The sequence below is a fragment of the Grus americana genome, chromosome 12 (assembly GCF_028858705.1).
Source record: "Grus americana isolate bGruAme1 chromosome 12, bGruAme1.mat, whole genome shotgun sequence".
NCBI lineage: Eukaryota > Metazoa > Chordata > Aves > Gruiformes > Gruidae > Grus > Grus americana.
The window spans coordinates 3,134,178-3,156,368 of NC_072863.1; the positions used below are offsets into that span (position 1 = coordinate 3,134,178).

The 22,191-nt window shown below is 41.2% G+C and overlaps 1 protein-coding gene across 3 annotated transcripts in view; it reads right to left on the reverse strand.

Annotated features, from left to right (window-relative positions):
* Window positions 1-21,084, reverse strand: part of POF1B (POF1B actin binding protein) — a 29,210-nt gene extending 8,126 nt beyond the window's left edge. The window contains exons 1-7 of one of the 3 annotated variants that reach the window (XM_054839371.1): window positions 21,065-21,084; window positions 11,316-12,223; window positions 5,470-5,508; window positions 4,911-5,012; window positions 2,899-3,093; window positions 1,460-1,590; window positions 464-491 (exon numbers count right to left, since the gene is read on the reverse strand). In XM_054839371.1, the coding sequence (XP_054695346.1) occupies window positions 464-491; window positions 1,460-1,590; window positions 2,899-3,093; window positions 4,911-5,012; window positions 5,470-5,508; window positions 11,316-11,801 (981 nt within the window). In that variant the 5' untranslated portion in view covers window positions 11,802-12,223; window positions 21,065-21,084. Of the gene's footprint in view, window positions 1-463; window positions 492-1,459; window positions 1,591-2,898; window positions 3,094-4,910; window positions 5,013-5,469; window positions 5,509-11,315; window positions 12,224-12,320; window positions 12,634-21,064 lie in introns of those variants that run through there. The other 2 variants (XM_054839370.1, XM_054839369.1) reach the window with 2 other exon arrangements.
* Window positions 21,085-22,191: the final 1,107 nt, after the last annotated feature.

The window sequence follows — 22,191 nt, forward strand, 5'->3', positions numbered from 1 at the left end:
AGCTTTCACGCAGGAAGCCTGTTCTGTCACCTCACACCCCTCATTTCTGTGAAAGCAGCATTCTTCTTGCAGCGCGTGGCAGCACGTGTGGTGAACAGCAGCTTTCTTGGCAAGACAGTGACAGATCCTTTGCAAAAAATGCACAGTGAAAATCCATGGAGCTCTAAGTTTGTTTTACAATGAAACCACTATTGGCACAACAGGAAAGACTTTCAAAATTTGACTCTCATACTAGAATAATGCAAATTGTTAAAGCTTCCTTTCAATATTATCACATTTGCAAATACATGCCTAGCAGTAGGTTTCAGGCTGTGAATGTTATTAACAACCAGGAATCATTAACTAACAAAGACTAGCATCCTTTGTTTAAACTGGCTTGGCTTAATTTACTCGAAGATCCACACCGTTGTTTTTAACACTACACATCAGGGAACAGCTTGCTAAGAGCACACGTGATGCTTACCTGACAGGTGAATTCAATGTCATGATTCCTGTAAAACAGACAATTCAAGAGACAGATTGACAAAGCTTGTTCAGAACTTTAAGAATTCGTGCCCACACTCACGACTATGAAAAGATTATCTTTAAAATACGGAGCAAGGAAGGTTCTTTATCAGACCAAGAGCTGTTACCTTCCTTTTAAGGTGCTAGGCAACACAAGTTGTTAAATATGACTCTGTGTAGAAATAGCCAAGGAGACTGGAATACTAATAGCAGTATAGTTAACACAGGCTAACTATCTCTGTTTCTTTGGGCAGTTATCCCAATTATGTTCAGTTAACTCAATTACATTCTTAATTGGCTGGGTAATGGTTTACCCAGAACTATGCTGCAATATATTGACATTCCTGAAGTGTTTACTTAGCAGTGTCAGGGTTTTTGTGATGCTTCAATTCCACTTTCCCTGCTAAGGGACCGCTTTTCTTAGTGAACTTGGAAAGCACCGAATGAGACTGCCATTCTGTAGGGCTCTGCAGAATACATGCTTGACATTAATTTCCATGTAGATTCTGAGCTTTATGCCTTATGATGGCCATCTTTTAATCCATGAAGTAACATAACACCATGACAGAACAAAGGAAATGGCAACTTGGACATTTGGGCTGTTTATTTCTTCAGGACATAATAGAATTGTATCATTAAATATCTGTCAGAGCATGCTGTAAGTACACTTGTTTGCTCTATGTGCAAACAGGCATGGGATATGTAATTCTTACTGCATATTAATCTAAACAATTTGAAAAAGCATCGAAAATCAAATGTATTTATTTGGCTTACAGCATTTTTATGTCCTCAGTTACTCAGCAAGTTAGATTAATGTGTAAAATACATAGTCAATTCTAGTTGTCAGGAGGAAAAAAAAAAAAAAAACCCAACTTGCAAACAATACTGCCCTCTGAACTGTGCAAAGCTAGGATTTCTGAATACCGAAATGACAGAACAGATAGAATGCCAATACCTTCCTCCTATCTTTTCCACATGCTGTAGTAAACAACTGTACAAGTCGTTTGTCTTCCGATTCAGTTCAGCAAGGAGCTCACCAAAGTAGCGGCAGTCCAGCTGGTCACTATTTTCCTGAGAACAATTCACCTAGCAGAAGATATGCAGGAAGATCAGAAATGAGTTCCCCTTTTCGGGATGAAAGCTGAACATGAAAACACTACAAGTATGATGCATTTGGTTTTGTTTGCTTTTACTAATCTGCAATTTATTTACACTGTTCTTTTCCTTGGTATTGAGTCTTCCATGTATTCTGGGTTTTGGTAAACCGTACAGAAATAAATTACTTCCTTTACAACAAGAAATACGCAAAGTATTCTCTTCTATAGCAGTATCGTCATCATTATTCTAATACAGAAAGTGTTGAGAATTAGGAAATCTCATTAATACACATGCTTCCGTAGCTGTAGTAGATACAACGCCAGTGGGCAGCACCCAGATAGAACCAACCGGGTGCAAGATTCCCCACTACAAAAATGGTGTTTGTATTGCCACAGTCCAAAAGTTTATGGATGTGAACTATGAAAGAATTCAAACAGCAACCCAACCTGAGCGTACCTAAGTTGGTTTATGGGAGTATCTGGCTGTGGAAGATTCCCCGTAGCTCTAACACTAAGGTCACCAAGTACATTTGTCTTGCCACCTATATATCGAACAGATGCACAGGAAGGACTGCGACACTCCCTTCCCCAACTGAAGGAAGTTAGATGTATAGCAAACCTCCTGCAGCCCTTAGAAACTCCAGAACTTGCAACCTGCTGTAAAACGAGGGCAGCTAGTTTTGTGCTTCCAGTGAATGTGTGTCAAATGCTTCTACATCAAATTGAAATATATTTGAAGTCCTTATTGATGAGTTTAGACAGAAAGCAATCCTGAATTGATGTATGTCCAGTTTATAAAGCAGTGCAACTTTTCTCCAAACCCAGAGGGATATGTTTTACATTACTCAATCTTTATTGTACAGACTGACAGATGAAACCTGACTCAGTCATTGGTTAACACTTCCAGATAAAGGGAAAAAAAAACCCAACACAACCAAACCAACCAAGACCACAGAATGACGATCAGTCAGTGCAATTAAGTGCAGGTCTACGCCAACAAGAAACAACACCTAAACCAGCTTTTTTTCTTTTTTTTTTTTTCTCTTTTAAACAGCATGTGACAAAGTCTTGGACAGTTCTAGACAAGTCTGCCATTGCAGCATACATAGAAGTTACCTGCAGCAGACACACTAACTCTGCTGTTTACTTACAACGGGTATATGGTGCTTAATGACCCTACTGTGAGTTTGAACAAAAACTTCTGAGGTTGGGGATTAGCGATTTTATGTATCTGTAAAGTTTTGTACTCTGCATACAAAAGAAAAATACATTGCGAATAGTAAAACGTGATTCTTACCGGTTCACAGGTTTGAACTGTTACCCTCCTCACTGTATTTCCTTGGCAGTCATCACTCACGCAGACTGGAATTACTTCACAGGGGCTGCTGGTCTGTGTCTGCTGGCACTGGGACGTGACCTGAGACTGCTCAGCATGGCACTGATCCACTTGCTGGGGAATCGGACAGTGCTGGGAAAACTGGTACTGCTTCTCCTAGAAAGAACAAGGAACTCTTTTCAGCTGCTGGACACGTCTTAATGAGATGGAAGCTTGACATGGATACATAAATGAAGGAAATGTGGTTTTGCATGGAAAGACCGATGACAATTTCAGATTTTATAATAATCCTAATAAAACCGCTTTTTTCCTAATTGAACACGTGTTTGCCTCACACTTTCATACTTGAAGGCTGTAATTCCCAAATTTTAGTAGCTGCAAACAGAAAGCACAGAAGATACACCTTTCTTAACTGAGTTGTGTGTTTCATTATGTTGTTACTCTTAACATACTCAGGCAATGGGGACCTCCATTATTGCATATCCTGTTTTATTAAGTATTTTAGAGATAGAAGAGCACCAGCTGAAGTGAGGTTTTGTTATCTCAGTTAGAAAAAAATTTAGAACAGGAAATGGCTCAAGACATTTTCTTCTACAAATGCTTTCAGCAATTCCAGATTCAGAGTGTGCAATATATAAGGGACACCCGTCTTGTTTTTATAATCAAGAAAAGTGCTATTTACAAAACTACCCACCAAAACAATAAACTAAAACTAATTTAACTTCCAGTCAAAACACTGAAAGTTACCAATTTCAGCAAACTTAATCGTTTCTCTACATCATGGCTTTTACTAGTTTACTTCAAAAAAAAAAATATATATTTTGTATTCTACATAGAAGTATATAATGCTCATCCTAGGCTTCAGGTAATTTTGATTTAAAATTCACAATGCAGTTAACATTTGAAAGGTTGAACCAACATCTCATTCTGTGCCAAAATCAGAACACAGAGACTACATTACATCGCCATTACGCTGTGGCACAAGAGGAGTAGAGGGAGGACCCAACACTGACATTCTACCTATGTGAGAAGGTTCTACATCAGGATTTGAATGGGCCTCCCACCATTCCCAGTCGCAGCACACTGGGTGCGCTCTTCCAACAGATTTTCATTTCACCTGAAAGAAATCTAGTTTGCATGGTCCAAGACCACGGTGCAGTGTAAACCAAAGAGCGACATGTAGTAGAAGACTGGGAAATTTCCTTCAAAACTACACTCCTGATTTGACATAAATCTAGATATACTCTGGGTAACAAAAAGCAGAAGTAGAAACATGGTTTCTAGGACTTGACTCCACACTTTAGTTCCTCGTTAGCTCAAATTTTTTTGCTTTCCAGTTTAGGGTATGGATATCACACCTATCTAAAATCCGGAATGGAATGAAAATGTCAGTTAAAAAACAAACAAACCCCAAACAGGTAAGATTAATCAATCTGAAGTAGCTTTAATTTCCAATTTTTTCCTGCTGAAAATAACAGTATTTCAGAGCAATAAAAAAAGAAATAACATTTTCACTATTGACAAAACACCAATTCTAAGATGAAATTTCAGACAGCTTTACCAAATGTATTTTTTTCAAGAATGAGTAAAAAAATAAAAAAAAAAGCTAAAATTTGTCTTTCATTTTATGTAAAAATTTGTATTGGTTATTCTGTTCTGGAGCTACTGCAAGAAACTAATTCTCCATCAGTATTCAGGCAAAGACTGACAATGCTAGAGATACAACAGCAGTTTTCATTGTTAGTCTGAAATAATAAATTCTTAGTAAAAATATAGAAAAGGTTCCAACTTCTGCTCTCCTCTCATAAAGAAGTTGTTTCATTTACTGTGAGAATGCATCCTATAGCTCACCAAGGCAATTCTCAGGTTGGCAGTAGTTCCCAACAAAAAAACCCCCAAGAACCCAGGAACATTACTTTTCTGCTACCATCTCAGTTTTCTTTTGCAATAGGTAATATAAATAACCAACTTACTTGGTGGGGATTTAATAGCTCGTATTTTCTTATGGTCTTTTCATAGATGACATTATTTCCAGGAAAGAAATTCCCCCCTCTAAGAAATGGGGATAACGGCTCCTGGAAAACATTTTAATAAAAACATTCATAAATGTTGTCAAACAGCAAATTCAGAATAGTGTAATTTTGACTAAAAAATGTAATTTGAAGATGCATATGCTTCGAGATAGTTCTTTAAGATGTGTACATTTGCATGTATGTCCATTTGGAAACAAAGCGACTTCCATCTAGACAATGTTTGAAATAGCATAGTGGAACCAGACGTTCATCTCCACTAGCAATGCTACTGAAGCTCATTAATGGAGAATTGACTGCCAAGAGGTGCGAAGCCTGACTGGCGATTGTGTAGTATTTTCAATCCCTAATAATTTCATCTCTCACAATCAGAGCTGTGGGCCATGGGATTTCAGAATATTTAGCATCCCCAAGGGAGGTAGCTGAGCACTTTACCACATCAGGATAATTAAGGGAGGAAGTGTTATGCAAGCAGAACTCCAGCACTAAAGAGTTTTCCTACCTGATCAGGATTCTCGATAATAATCCTTCGAATAGTGCCCTGCAAGGAAGAAAATAAGTAATGTTTCAGTGATTACTGCACTTCTCTCTCTAAAACTTTTTATCCTTAGAGCTCAGGCTTACATGGATTCCCAAATAAATCTGAATATGGTCATCAGCCATAAACATACTGAGATCCACTGGCTGGAATCACCAAGAAGTGTTTTATAGCCAGGGCCTTTCCACCCCAAAGGAAATAACCCATATATGATGTGGCAGTATGCAATCTGGACTCTCAGTTTTAAGAGTTTGTTTTTTCTCAATGGCCTCTTTGCAATTCTGAGGGAATTAGTCCCTATTTTCTGTAAGCGTCAACAGAATAAGAAACAAACCAAAGCTGACATCCTGGACTGGGTCTTCAAGGATCGCATGTCCCTGTTCCAGAGACACTGTCTTTTACTCATGGTCTTTCACGTTATGTATTACGGTCAGCTGGTGTAAATGGATGTACATCTAAACCACTTTTTGTTTCACCAAGGGAAGAAAATTTGTATTTTGCTTAAACACTGAAATGAAAGGGGCAGAGGAACTGCCAGCAAACCAAATCAGGTCACTATCCAATGAACCAAGCAGTGACAATTGTTTCAAAACGTGGTCACAAAACTCCGTAATTGACACCTATGAAAAAAGATGCCCACATGGAACATTTGCACATTCTTGAATGAAATATTAAATATGCCTTTTGAAATTACAGAAATTCATACTTTTTTCCCCAGTACTGTCTACACGAAATTGCAGACACTGTCTTCCATTTTGTGGACCACCACACGTTATAACAAATGGTACACATTGCTTGAAGTCTCCACATCCAGTTCTGTACCCAAGTAAGCAAAATTCCCACTGAATCTAATCTAAGAATCGGGCAATTTGTTAGCTTACAGCATACTATCTATTCTTCCTCACAGTACAAATTTACAATTTTCATAACAAATCATTTCTTCCCTTAACCCGTGGGCAATGCTTGGGAAGCTGATATTGCTGCAGTTCAGCCTCAGAGACATTCTTAACTGGGCAAGAGCAGCTCTGAAGTAGGTCAGATTTCCAGCTATGAACTGTTGCATAACTTTAGGAAGCCTGAAGCGGTTTTCCAAATCTCCCAAGAGTGAATCATAACAGCACCAGGAAAGAGAAATCAGAGTAGAAAAGAAACTGCTTTAGCGACAATCATAGTAATTAAGAAATCTCAAAATTATAAGTGCTGCAGAAAACTTAGAAAGCTGATTACTCCTCCTCCCACATGCTATGTACTTGAGGTAGTAGGTCTGTCAAGGAAGAGAACCCACCGACGGCAACAGAACTCTCTGTATCGGGACGTAAGACCAAAAAGAGACAATATGGAGGTCTGGAACATACACCCCAGCTCCTACATCACTCGGACACCTACACAATTTGAACTAAAAAGTAAAATAGTTTAAAAAAAATGAATGCCCACTGGTACTTCCTTTCACAGCAGGCATATACCCCAGACTCCCAGTTCCTCCTCTGACCCAGGGAGGCAGCTCCGAGCTTCGCGCTGAGCCTCGTGCCGCTGGCTCTGTCCGGTGCTACAGCAATACAAGTGCTGTGGAAGAGCAGCAATTGTTGTTACTCAGAGCTGACTACCATTGTAATGCACATGAAAACAAGATGAGCATTGTGTATGAAATTAAAAAGACACCTTTTTCAATCTACTGAAAAGCTGGACAAACCTGCCTGAACTAAATCATGCTGCCACAGCGCTGTGGAATACCTAACTCACACTGTCTAGAGAGGATAACGTGTAAAATTATTTTACCTAGTTACCTAAGTGTTCTCAGAGGAATATATTCAGAACTGAGAAGACTAGAGCATTTTAAGTTGAAATACACTTTTAAAATATTCAAAAGGACAGTCTAATCATATGTGGAATTTTATACAGAACCTAAGAATGTTTTACTTGGATAAAATAATGCTTAAAGATACCCAAACTCTTTCATTTCCAAAGAACTTTGATGCATTTCCCTTGCTCCTTTACAAACACGGATTTGCCTGCCCTTCCTCCTGTACCAGCCAAGCAGGCTGGACCTGCCCCAGCTGGGAGGGAACAGAGAAGCCAGAAACCCTGTGACTGTGCCAGCCTGAACGACCCACACGCGGTTCCTTGCTCTGCCCAAGGGAGATGCCATCTCGAACGAGCGAGCGTGCTGCGGGAGCTGCACCACCACAGAATATGACCTCGGGCTATTCCCAAGTTTTCCATCATTCTCTGTAATGAGCTACAGTGCTTCCCAGATGCAACATTTTGGAACTGAGAGAGGGAAGGGGAAGGTACGATTTAAAGGGGAGAGCCCAGTGCTGTTGTGGATTTCAGTGGTATGACTGGGTTTGGGATTTGTAACAGCCCGATCAGTCATTCTGCGTCTATGTTTATAAGGATAATTTCAAAAAGCATATGCTAACACTTTCATAATGATTTTGCTAGTCTTTAAGATTTTTAAATTTTAAAATAAGCATTTGATAGATTTATCCAGTCATTGCATGTAAATTTTATGAAAAAACAATCAGTAAATTTTTATTTCAACAAATTTCCCTTAGCTTCAGACAAAACAGTGATTAAGGTGAGAATTTCATCTATATGAAAACCTTTTATCCATAACATATTGTCTCATTAATTACAAGCAATCCAGTCATCTAATCAGAATTTATGAGTTACATTTGGCAGCTGAAACACGGAAACGGCAGGCTATGTTTGAGGGCTGTTTTGAACAATACAGACCTGGTTAATACTATCCCGTTTTCACAACGGGAGGCGAGAGCCCTCAGCACTTTGCAGAACTGAGCACAGCCATGAAAAGGTCTTAACTCACAAGATTTCTCACATGGATAGACAACTCCTACAAAGGCTTTCAGGATTGTGTGTGCCATTTCATACATTATTTGTTCATCACCATGGTGAAAGGGTGCATACATGTTAGCCATACCCGAAGAGAATTTATTCTAAACAACATTCTCCATTTAGATCAAGCAGATGAGAGCAAGTTTTGTCGTGAATTACTCCAGACAAAGCTTGCCATGCCTGGGAGTAACATTTGGCTTCTACATCAAGGATAAAACAAAGTTAGATCAAAAAAGTAAAGCAAACTGAATCCTGAACCACAAAAAGTAGTCATGTGTACTACATGCACACACCAGTTTCAAATTCTCCCTCCCTCTACCTTACTAAAAACCCACATCAACACAACACACCAACCGTGTGACTAAATAAGAAGTCAGCATATCAAGTGATGTAGACATTTGTTATCATTCATCTACAAAAGCTCTGCAGAAGTGAATTAAACACTCAAAGATAGTCCTTTGCCTTATCAACAGTACAAAGCTTAAACTACAGGTCTAGGCTGCCACTAACTGAAAATTCTAGTGTTACGTTAAAATATCCACAGGAGTTAGGCATCGCTGCATTACTCAGTTTATGCAGCTATGCGTGATCTGCTCAAAGGGCAACTGTATCTGCCCTTTGGAAACTTCCTCCACTCTTCCCAGCACTGCTTCCTGACAACTCCCATTCAGCACCAAGTATGCAACTTCTGTCTACTCCCAGCTGACTTCCCTCTTTGCTACTGTTTTCTTCTTTAATAACTTCCCAATCATCTTTATTAAGCACCATCCCCCTCCACCATTAAAAGTGCAACCCACACAAAGCCTGATTTGAACTACACCCTCTTTTGTGTTTAAAGTCTAATCCAGCAAAACACTTCAGCAAAAAATTATTTTTCATCAGCACGACCTAATGGGTTCAGTGACTAAAACATATGTTGAAAATTAAACGTACTTCGTAGAGCAGCGACAGCATTTGGGTCTATAATCAAATGGTTCATGCACTTATCCGAGGAAGCCTGGGACTGCAGTATTTATTCTAATGAATATTTAAATAATTGAATGCAATTCAGACTATCATCTCCCCTAGCTGAGCAGATCCTTTATCTGGGAGGTGAGACCCCAATGTTTACACTGCTGCCCCACATCTTGCAGAAGAGGGATTACCAGCTTTAATCCAGCGGGAATGTGCCTGTCATATCCAAGTCATATAAAGCTATTAGTGAAGTGGCTTGCTTTCCAGAATTTACAGAAGCCACCCTGCAGAGAAAAGTAGCCCTTAAACTATGCAACTGTGGCTTTGAAAGGAGATCAGATTTCATATTGGTCTTAATCCCTATTATTTTTCATAGTTAAATATTTTAATAACACAGGAAAGAAAATTAAGAGTTCAACTTGCAACAAATATACGTTGCCATGCTGGGTATAGCATACCAATCCCACTTCCATTGATATTAATGACAGTCTGATTTAGCAGAGAAAAAAAATGGTTTAAGAATAAATTCTGATCTCCTTTTCTGCTTTTATAGTCAAAGCTGTTCTTAAGTCATTGGTTTCTAGCTTTGATTTTAAGATTTAGCTAAGATATCAATCGCATATGTTAAAATTACATTAAATTCCATCAATACTTTCAAGCCATTCCCTGAAAACACAGACAGCAGCAAACCTGCTAAACTACATTGTGCAGACTTTTAAAGCAAAGCTGAACGAACTCTATTACTCCCCTACCTGCTTAGTTGCATATGTTATTAGCCTCATCAATTCAAACAGAACTATTAAGCACACACACCTTTATATTATATTTACATGAGTAGCACTAAATAAGCAGAAGTGTTTTTGTGTACGTCCCACGCCTGGGAACGGGAGCAGCTAGCCTGTGGAAGCTCTGGCTGGATTTTTACAGTTCCATTGACAAAATGGGTGAAAATACTGCAACAGAACAACGTATTTAGAAGTTCAAGTTTTAAAAAAAAATGCAAATTGGAGTTGCAAACAGGAAACAAATACGGGATTGACCGATCCATTCAAATTCAAATGAAAAGGAGAAATTTAAAGGGAAATTAAGAGTTGTAGGTTAAAACGGGTTACTGAGGCATGCAGCTTTCCTTACTGGACTGAGGCGTTATTTCTCAGCTGCAGGGCCCGGCGGGTGAGGGCAGCGGGGGCCGCCCGCCCCGCAACCTGCCCTCCCTCCTGCTGGCTCATGACCACTCTCCACCGAGAGATTAAATACATGACGGGTTTGGGGTACACACGCTGCTCAAGGAAAAGCCCCGGTGTGGGTCGAAGACGCCCCGTTCCGCTCCCGGTGGTGGCGGGAGCCCGCTGGGCCCCTGAGGGCAGCGGCGGGGCGGCGAGGGGCCCAAGCCGGCCCGCCGCACCACAGCCTCGCGCCCCGGTGGGCCGCGCCGCGGGGCCCCCTCCGCCGAGACGGAAGAGCCGTGTTTTTCCCAGGACGGGTGTTTTGTGGAAGGGCCGAGTGTTTTTAGAGGCCGTCAGGCGCACAGACGGGTCTCTCCGCTCAGTCTGAGGTAAAACGACTTTTTCAAAGGAAAACCCCCGGCCACCCGCGAGGCGGGTAGTGAAGGGCTGCACCAGGCCCAGCGGCAGGCGGGGGCCCGGGGCTCTCCACACCGCCCGGCCTCGCCCCTTCCCGGCGGGAAACCCGTCCCGACCCGACCCAACCCTCCGCCGGGCAGGACCTACGGGAGACCCGCAGCTTCCCCGCCGTGCCCGGCGGCACAAGGGCGTCTGGCTCACGGCCCGGCGCCGCCTTTGCACCCGGGGCGGCCTTTGGCTTCGACGCCGCCTCAGCCCCGGCGGGATCGGGGCACCGCCGCTGGAAGAGCCGCGGGGCGGTGGCGCGGACAGGTGCGCCAGCGGCGGCGCAGCCCCGGCCGGGAGGAGGGGAGCAGCACCCCGGGGGGGGGGGCGGGCGAGTTGGGCAGGAGACCCGGCGGCGGCGCCCCGCCGTACCTGTTGCGGCGGGTCGCAGCCGGAGATGACTTGCTGGTAGCCGTGCGAGCACTCCAGCGGCGAGGCGGCCCGGGAGGAGCAGGACGTGCTCACCCGCCGGCAGCCGGGGCCGTAGGTCCGCACCCGGTCGTACGCCACGCTGCTTTCCTGCTGTTGGTGGGGCGCGGGCTCGAAGCACGGCAGGGGCCGCGGCGGCGGCTCGGGGCAGGGCGGCGGCTCCCGGCACGGCGGGGGTCGCGGCGGCGGCGGGGGCTCCGGGCAGGGCGGCGGCTCCCGGCAGGGCCGGGGCAGCGGCTCCGGGCAGGGCGGCGGCTCCCGGCAGGGCAGGGGCCGGAGCAGCGGCTCCGAGCAAGACAGGGGCCGCCGGCCGGCGGGGAGAGTGCTGTAGTGCTGCTGGCGCCGGTAGTAGTGGTGCTGCTGCTGGTGCTGCTGCTGGAGGTGCGGGGGCAGCGTGAGGGGCTGCAGCTGCTGCTGGCCCCCGTACATCCCGGCCGCGCTCAAGGACCGCTGGCTCCAGGGGGAGCGGGGCGGAAGGGAGAATGCAGAAGGGAGCCGGGGCAGGGCGGCGATTAGTACCTGCGAGAGAGCCGCGCCTAGGGCAGGACACACCTTCGGTGGCAGAGCCCCGCGGCCGCCTCCCCCTCTCCGGGCAGGCGGCCAGCGGGCCCGCCGCTACCAGCGCGCAGGGGCGGCCCGGGACCGGGGGGCAGCCGGGGCCGCCTTCCACCTCTGCGGCGGCGACACGGCAGCCTGAGCCCGGGGGTCCCGGCAGACGTCCCGGACTTGTTTTCTAGGCAGAGTCACGTTCCTCTCCCGCCTTCGGGTCCTGCTGTCCGAAGGACTACTTCTCGTAGCAGATACCGCCGTCGGCTCCGGGCTTGTGATACAGCACCACAACAAAGCTTTGGCTAATGGAAAAAGTAGAGAAAAATAAAGCATAATGCAGTTTAATAAAGCCCTTTCTTATTAATCTATTTACAATATGCATAGGGGGAACATACATACATAGTTATATGCTACTCAATTAAATGACTCAAATACTTTTGACAGGAGGTTATGAACTTTCCCGCGGAGCACTTTGCATCTGCAGGAGCTGTCGCCTTCTCGTCCATGCAGCAGTTGTCTGGGAAAATAAGTATGTTTTCTAAATGCGTGCATTCCTGCATGGCAGAGGACAGGCAGCCTTAGATAACCAGATTGATGATTACAGATGGACTACAACACAGCACTTATCTAGAAAGGACGGAGTTAGTTACTTATCGAGAATCTCACTGCGTGGAGAAGAATGTGAATTCCAGTTAGTTTCCCAATCCTGCATATTTTGGTTTGGGTTCCTTTGCCTATGTCAGGCAAGCCCTGAGAGCTTAACTTTGTTCTGCAAGGTAATGTCGCAATAACATAATTGTAAAATCTTGTGTAATAAATACTACACTTAATAATAAACCCTAGATTCTTAATTTTGTCAATTTGTTTCCCCTACATGCTTACTATACTTTCAGGTCACATAGTACAGTCACATAGAACAAAAAATAGTTTCTCTAGTACCATGTTACGGCAAAACACCTTTGATATAATGGAGCGGTACCAGCTGCATTATTCTGCGTGGCATTACATTGGCCATTCACGGAAAGCTCTGTCTCAGAAATCAAACAGTGCTCACAAAATCTGCTCAAGAGATGGTAGGGAAGCTAGGAATTTGAGGATGAGGTCCTACAACAATTCAGTGTTTTAAAGTACTGTGGCATTTGGAGACATATTCATCAAATATAAAAAGTTTCACTTCAGGCATTAAAGCCCAGCAGACATCTAGTTTACATATGAGTGTATATAAAAAGCATTTGAGGTATGTTCTATCCCCCTGGTTTCAAAGGAACTATATGCAAAGAAAACCTATGTTCTCTTAAAACCTCATTCTTGGCTCACCAGCCTGGAAAAGCTATTGATGGCTTCTCACAAAACCATTACAAAAAGACCATCTCTTGGAAAGCAGCAAAATATGGTTACAACAGCCCGGTCTCTTATTTTACACACACCATAAGAAATTGTTTTATGCTTCAGTAGGAAACCACAGAAACTACAGTAATACTCCTCAGGAGGAAAGAAGTGCTGTAATTGAAAACGTGGAAACCACTGCTGGTTAGCCAGCTCAAGAATCTTGCGTGCAGCATGCTACCCTGTTTAATTAGGAGCGTCTTGGAAGTTTTTTACAAGGGTCAGCAGAAAGCAAGCCCTAAGCCATCCTATTGTAATGGAAATACAAAATAACTTCCGGAAAACTTTGTAGATGTGGCAGGGATTATTGGAGTCATAAATAATAACAGTCAGTAATATATGCACGATGATCTGTACCAGTTAATGAAAAGAGCCTCAAACAAAGCATCTGAATTTTAATGTGACCAAAGTTTTATATACACCTAAAACCAAGAGTGAGATTGCATTCTGTAGCTTCAGTATGTGTTCTTGCTGTGACAGCTGTGGCTAGGAGGAATAAAACTGTATTTTGATATAAAATAGGAGAGAAAAATACTCACTTGGGAAGACTACTACAAGAAAGATTGTATTCTTATGTCTCCACTGAAATCACTTAAATCATGTGTCATATGGGGTTGGGAAACTGTCTGAAGGGGCTGAGGAAGAGAGTTAAGCTGCCGGCATGCTGGCAGGCAACTGCACCCCATAAGCAACTTGATGAGGCAGAGATAAAAATCTGCTTTCAGCTGAAAGGAAGGCTTTAGAGATTGAAGGGGAAGTCAGGACCAGCTCTAAGCAGAGGCTTTGGTTTTCTGATCTTCCCTTTGAAAGAAGAGCTGCCATGCACTGAGGTTTGGTGGAAGGTGCCTGTCTGCAGACTCTGATCCAGATAGCCCAGCACAGCCACTTTGTTCCCATTAACCTCTTAACCCTGGGCTACCTGGAGCAGACTGTGCTGATAGTGGGACAACACCAGGCAGGGAAAGGAATCTAAGCAAGCCGCCGCCGCTCTACTCATTCCAAGTGGCTAGGCCAGCCTGGCTACAGAGCTCTGCTCTTGTTCAACCAACAAAAGCTTAACACCGTGAATTGCCTACAAACACGAAGCAAGGTAGTTTCAGGCAAGATGGCAAGCATCTAGAACTTGCTGTTCAAATCACAGGTAGATCATTGTCTTTTAAAAAGACCAGCTCTGTTAAATCAGAAGTTGTGTGTTTATGGCAAAAATTACTCTGTAATAGTCACAGCCTATGTTATGCAGGTCAGGCTTCATGATCTTGCCTTTTATGAAACTGCTTGTATGAGCAAACTGCACTTTCTGATTTGAGTGTCTTTAATTTTTTTCCAGAGCTTTTGCTTCTCAACTGCCCTTTTGCCTTTAATTCTGTATGGATATATATGTAATATTTGTCATCAGGCAGACCTTACTGGAAGTACAGAGGCAGAATGAACCAGACAGAAGATGAAACCACACTTTGCTTATAATGTGAATATATAAGTGACAGGTCAGGGAGAGGGGAAGAATACAAATGCTTCTAGCAGTGAAGTTAAATCTACTCTTTTGCAAACACAGGTGGCAGCCTGACACCTGGGAAAACAGAAAATGTGATCTTTGACTGCAAAGCTGGTACACTGCGTAATAAAACAGCACTTATCCAGTTTAGAGCATCTTTTGTCCTCTAATTCCTCTTTCATTAAACAACTCTGCATGCAGAAACCTCCGGAACATCAGGATCTCAGATGTCCTGCAGATCTCACAGGTATTTGTGTGTATGTGTCATGCAAACACACACTAGGGTAGAGGGGATTACAGAGGAGCCCCTAGGAGATGAGTGGGGAAGGGGAGACAACAGATGAGTACGGAGCAAAGGTCTGACTGGGGAAAACCTAGCTAGCGCAGAGGGAGCGTTGGCTCTGTGGCACCTGGAGCCCCATCTGCCACATTTCCACAGCAATTTCAGCATTGAAAAAACTGAGAGAAAGGATGACAGGTTGTTCTTTGAACTGCCTGATCGTTCGCCCTTCTGGTTCATGCTTCTGCAATCACAACATACTCTATTTCCTGGGGGGGGGGGGGGGGGGGGGGGAGCAAGCACCTCTTAGGAAATACCTTGATACTGTTTTAGGACAGCACTAGTTGGCTATTTATAATTTAATTAAAAACATAAGAACAACTATACCAGTTCAGACCAAGAGGCCATCTAGATCTCAAGCAGTAGCAGATGCTAAAGAACCATCAGTATATTCCAAAAAGGGGCTGAAGAGGCCAAGCCAGTGAAACACGTCTTTCAATACTCTCCCACTCACCAACTATTTTCAACTCTGGATATTTCAATAAGGACAATATGTTTTTCTCTCACCAGTAACCTCCAATCTCACATACATGGACTTGCACAGTACACCCCCCGAATTCACGTAAACTTCTTGCACCCCAAAGTCCTCTCAAACTTCAGCAGATCTGCTGAACCTCCTCCTGATTCTGACTCCTAGTTCAACAGCCCCTGGTTCTTCTGTACTGCTTTACCATTTCTCCGTTAAGTCCTCTCTCTTCCAGGCTAGAAAAAACCAGCTCTATCCAATCTTCTTCACAGAGATGTTATTCCATATTGTGGGTGATTAATGCCCCTTTCATGACCCTTTTCCAGTTCTAATAGATAATTGCACAGTATCCCAGATGTGGAAAAATCATGGATTTATATGATGCTGCAATGATGTTTACTTTTTTGTTCTCTATTTTCCTAATAGCTTCTAATGTTTGATTTTTTTTGTTGACTGCCATTAAGCTGATGTTTTCTTGTCATGACCCCAGTTTCGCACTAAAGCAGTAATAGGCTCCTCAGAGCCCATCATTTCCTATGTTCCTATAAGCATTACTCTATAGTCCTCCACAATGACTTTTTATCTGCTGTATTATTTTTTCTATTTTATTTAGAAATGTATTTTAACAAGGTATCTTGCAGTGCATAGCAAGCAAGATTGAATCTGAAATGCTTCTTATGTCATTTCAGAATTTTAATTTTCTGTATACGTTACGGTGTGTCAGTGGTAAGAAAATTCAGCAAGCAGAAAGGGTTAAACAGAGTTTAGTGTATGTTTTAAAGACTATCATTTACTCTGCTTGCATTAACTAATGGTCAGACTATAAAGTGACTGTTGTAAGTTTGAAGGAAAACTCTCTTATCCCTTTAATATGTTCCTTGTAAGAAACTGTGATATCAGTTGAAGTTTATACACCTCAAAAAGAAATTGAAATCCTCAGAATATACAAAAAAATCTAGACTTAAAAATGGCATCTAATGATTAATAGCTAGGATGATTTATAATCTATAATTTCCAAGGAATATGCAAATACACTCCTCCTACTTCTGCTATACCAGCAAAGGGGGAAAATAATCCTTGTATTATACTATAACAACAGTACACGGACTAACAAAACAATAAAATTACTTTGTTTTTAAGGACACTGGTTTTGTGATGGCTGACAGTATCTTCAACCACTCAAAAGCTCGAAAGATTGTATTTTGTTCTATGAAGTGAAATAATACAGTACTGTACTTACCCTTAAGCAGAAGTCACTCTTTTGTTCTAACCATTTCCCTGTTTGCATTGTTGAGGTTATTTAACAGTCAATTTACTTTGTTTCAGATAATTAATACTATGCATGAGATTGGTGATCAAACAAAAAACTCAACAAAACACGTTGAGCAACTTTCCTCCTATCCATTAAAGACTTATTCAGCATGCTAAAGAGTTTATGCCTTGTTTACCAAATATTGACTGCAAATATTGACTGCAAAAATAACTTAAGAATATAACATTGTATGCTAAATACAGAATTTTATCCAACAATAAGGCTTAGTACAAAATAAATAGCAAAAGATGATGCTAAACTGATACTGCAAAAGTCCTCTGAGCACCTATCAGTGATATCTATATTACGCTGCCAGTTTTAATTTATAGTTCAGTGATGCTCTAAGAAAACTGATAAAGGAAAAGGGCCTGCAGTCATGTGGAACATAGTAAGGAACAGCTGAGCTGTGGAGCTGGATACTTTTAAGTTTCATGCCAAGGAAAGATAATACATTCATTATGACCAAAGAGCAGGAAATGAGTTCAATTCCAAAGCAACAATTTGCATTTCCCTCTCCTGGACAGACCGCCTAAGGAGCAATCCTCTTTATTAAAGGAGATAAAGGAGCTGCGGTTGTGACATACTTTAAAATAAATGTTAGTACCTTGGATTTTTAGGGCGAACAAGACAGGGCTTTGGGTGTTTGTTTATCTTTGCTTTTACTTATACATGACTAAAAATGTGTCATACAAACAGCTAGTCTGTCTTTAAAGAAATCTGAAATCATTAAGCAAATAACACAGAAAAGTGTTTAGAATTTGTCTAAAAATTTAAAAAGTGTGTAAAACTACTAAAAGCAAGGGAATAAGTTCTTAACATCTGTAAATAAAATCTACTATAGATTTTATAGCCCATTTTCCCACGCAATTACCTATCAAGAGGAAAGAATGGTTCGAGATATACTTAATTCAGATGCATTATCATCTCCACATTATTCAACTGCTATGAAATTTCTATGGCCAAGTGTGAAGGATGATAGGAATTTAAAAAAAACAACTGTAATTAATAGACAGCTCTTTGCTCAATGTATGTCATAGACTAGAATAAAATCTCTAGCTCAGGCAATCTGGTCACTCCCTTGGAGAGACCTGGATTTCACTATATTCCTATAATTTATACCTGAAATTTCAACTATTTCCATGAGTACAGAGTTTATGCTGTTTTGTCTTTATGTAACATGGAAGTTTCCAGGTTATGGATGTGTTTAGTAAGCTTTTGGTTTTGCTTAAGTAAAACATTGTGCAGAATTTAATTTTAAAAAAATATGTTTAATTTGAGCCCTTAAATAAGGGCTTTCTCTTTTGAGAAAGTTTACATTTGTAATTTTTCTTCCTGGTCTGGTAGAAAGCAATAAACCAACTTGATAGCTTTTTTTTTTTTCCTCTCCATAGATCTGTAGTTGCTTCTCTCTGATTTCAGAAACAGAGCTCATGACAATCCTCCCACATCTGTTTCATCAGCTGATTAAAATGTAGATCTCCTACAAGGTAACACATTTTTTGGATGATGGGCGTTCCTCTAACCAACTCATTATTAAGAGAACAACTTTATGCACGATCAGCAACTTGGCAGCGTAAACAACATGAAACAGTTCTTTTAAAGAGGACTTGATATTTTGTTTATGAGAGCTTTCATTTACTGGAAGGCTTTATGGCTTTTATAGCCCATTTAAGCATAAAAGTTTTTGTTATCTTTTAAAACCTTTTTGCAGTAAAGAATGTTTATCTAGCACAAGAAAGAATTCAGATAGGAGCCTTATGTAAAGCGATGAATATTTGGTTTTCCAAATGTGTTGTATGACTTGTGGTGTGTATTGGAATACACTGAAGGGCAGCATTTCTTTATTTTCTTATAAGCCCACAAGACACCTGACGAGTTTTAACTTATCCTTGTCTTCAAAAAGTGAGATTTCTTTTGCTGATAGGGACTGTGTTAGTATCAAACTGCTTAGTTTTATAACTACTCTTTATTTACATTTAAAGTTGGGAAAAAATCAAAATCAAAACATTTCAATCAAATGTATATTTGATTTGAAAGACTGCATTTCAAAACCACAACTGCTGGGCTTTCTTAGGAGGGCAGTTTTATTTTGACCCAGTTTCACTAACTGTCTCTTCTCAGACTTGCTTTACTCATGCCCACTGGAAACGGCAGCTTTGCCTCTCTACCCGAACTAGAATACAAGAATTAATTGCGCCAAGGTAGAACTAATCCTGTGCCATGCTAATAGTAAAACCACTCACTGCCCCGAGCCAGTGAAATGCACCCAGTGTTAGAAATGGGCTTTGGGAAGCACAAACATTAATCCCGTAACTCACTCTTAGTTCAGTATCTCACCCTTATTTATGTATGGTATGAGTCTGTGAAAATGAAAGTTGAAAGACAAGTGAACACAGCATTCCTGACAGAAAAAGCCGGGGCTGTGTCATCCTGTGTTATCACTAGCAGACTTGTTTTTGTTTCTAATTCTCTGAGAGGAGTCCTACCTTCAGAACGTGAAACATCATATCAGGCTGTCAAACTTCTTCAGCTTTAACAACATTTCAGGAATTGTGTAGTTACACAGCAGGGTAACATACAACTCACCGTTTTGATAAGTATTGTTGCTTTCACCCAGAAAGCATTTTCTAGTATTAGTCTTCTCTCAATTCAATGAATCTTTTCTCAATTTCTGTAAATTTTCTTCTGGATCAGAGATTCAAAGAAGTAATACAAAATAACAAAAATTTTAATTCTGTAAGTGCAGCCTCCCCCATATAACTTCTGCTAGACAACCACATTCAGCTGGGTTGTAAATGATGCTGTAAAGCAACCTGTCATGATATGGAGGATTACTGTTGTATTATGAATAACGTTACACTTTGTACCTTCCTCCAAGGTAGGTCTTTATACACACATATCCTATATAAGGCTACAGAGTAAGAACAAAGTCCATTGGGCAGTGAGAGTTTAAAGAGTCTTGGTTTTCACTAACTGCCTTCTGCGTCCTCATTTAAAGAAGCTAAACAAATTAGTAGTTTGCTATCATCTCTGGATATTGGTTATTCTAAGCAAGTACCATTCTGAAGAGGTTCCCTGTTATGGAAATACTGATGATTTACATAGGTATATGAGTTTACATGTGCACGATACCAAAAATTCATGCTGTTATTTCAACCTACATTAGCTGGTGCTTTTATGTTCATATCAGATTATTTCTTTTTTCCTCAACTATTTTTCCATTTCACAAAGATGCATTTAAATATTACCAGATTCTGTTTTCTACTTTAACTTATTCACATGTAGGTAATACTTCAGCTTTCCTGCTCTGCTTTCTGCTATCTGGTTGACACATAATTGTTCTTTTACAACTATTTTTATTTGTGCATTACTATATTTGTCAGGAAGAGTCTTCACTTGCATAACTTGTCAGGTATACGCTTACTAAAAAGCAAGCATACCTACACACACACACACACTAAAACAAGCCTATGCGTGATATGTAATATTGCTGCATTAGTTAAGTTCCAAAGAATCTGCTTTAACACTCAATTTCTTTTGTCCTGTAACAATGGCATAACTTAAACCCTTCCTACAAACTTCTCAGAAATTAAAAGCTTCTGGAGTGCATTGTGTGAAACGGTAGTTCCATTCTGCCTGAAGTGCATTTTCAACATTCCAAAAGACAAAACTTTTAAGTCTCAATTTATCTGTTGCATAGGCAATTTATTGACCCCATGTTAAGCTACTTCTGTCGCACGAAGAGTCAGGATGCTGGACCCTTGTTCCTTCAATACCGGCATTCTGAACAGTGCTGAAAGCAGCGACTAGGTATCCAAAGGTGTGTGCACGGCCCTAACCTTAAGGCAGCTGAAGTTAGCAACAACATTTTCACTTATATTTAGTCACTTTAGTCAGTGACCTACATGAATTAATAAAAGTCTTTTGGAATATTTTTCAACACGGTCATTTCCCTACTTTCTGTTGCTGTTAGACCAGTGAACAAGCTAGAAGCTTCAGTCATAAGCACATTCAGGCTTTAAGCCAAATTAAAAGAGGCTTAAAAACTTAAAGGTAAAAGATACTGTTTTAAGACTACCCTGTTTTCATAAAATCTTAAAGGCAACATGAGATATTTTGTAGTACCCACAATGAGAACGGTCCTTACTTGACAGGCTGTTGAAGATAATCAACTTGAGAAATTCTTACTTCCTTTGCAAGGGAGATATTGGTCTTCCACGCTAATTTATACCATCTGAAAAACAAGATTTATTATTTTAAGATAAGAATATTGGCTTTTTTTTTCTAAAGTAAAAACAGAAGGATAAATAAGAAGTGGCAAGTTTCAGATACTAGCTCTTTGTCTGCGTGCATGGTCTATGCCATACCTGGCTTCACTTGTTTATCAGTTATTCTTATCAGCCGTTAAAACTACTGGTAAAATTCTCATCTCATAACCACAATAATAATAATAACAACCATCTTAATTTTATCAGAAAATATGTTCCCCCATTCCTAGCAGCCCAACTTCTCTAAGGAAGGTTATTCGCGAAGTAGAATGAAAGCATTTTACACCAAAGAGCACGTGGCTAAAATAAACTCACAGTGTAGTAGAGAGAGGCATGTGCTTTGCAGACAGTGAGACCGAAGAGAGAGAATAACTGTTCTCCTCCACAAGCTACTAATTCTGTGGTCAGTGCAATTTGGACTATCACTTCCAGAAGTCTTGACTTAATAATTGCCTTATTATTATTTTAATTGCAAGTCAGCTGATAAGCTGATAGCCCAACTGATCAGCCAGAAAGACAGAGAAGTACCTTCTACCTGTGGCCAGAGTAGAAGGGAATCATCAGGGGCCTTTCATAACTGATCCATCAGTCCCCTATCTGTCCTCTTATCAACGCTGTTTCACAGACGTGGCTGGTCTGCGAGCATTCAGTTTGTAGTTTTATGAACTCGGAAGAGTACTGGAAAATCATCAGCTATCAATAATAAGTTTTTCTAACGACAGGAACAGAAGAAAGAATATTCTTTAAGCCGGAGTGACTAGTTCAAACCAGTTCTGCAGGAAGCTTCATGCACCAAAGATCAAGAAGAATGCTAATGTGCAATCATTGAACAGAATAGGAGCCAAAACTTGATATAAGGCATGTAATGAATAATGCTATACAATCAGCTTCTCTACACCCACAATGTATCTAAATTTATAAACCGTGCACGCCATTGGATAAAATGTAAATGCATTTCACATCATTGAAGTGTACTATCCAATCTGCTCTAACACAGGACCATATT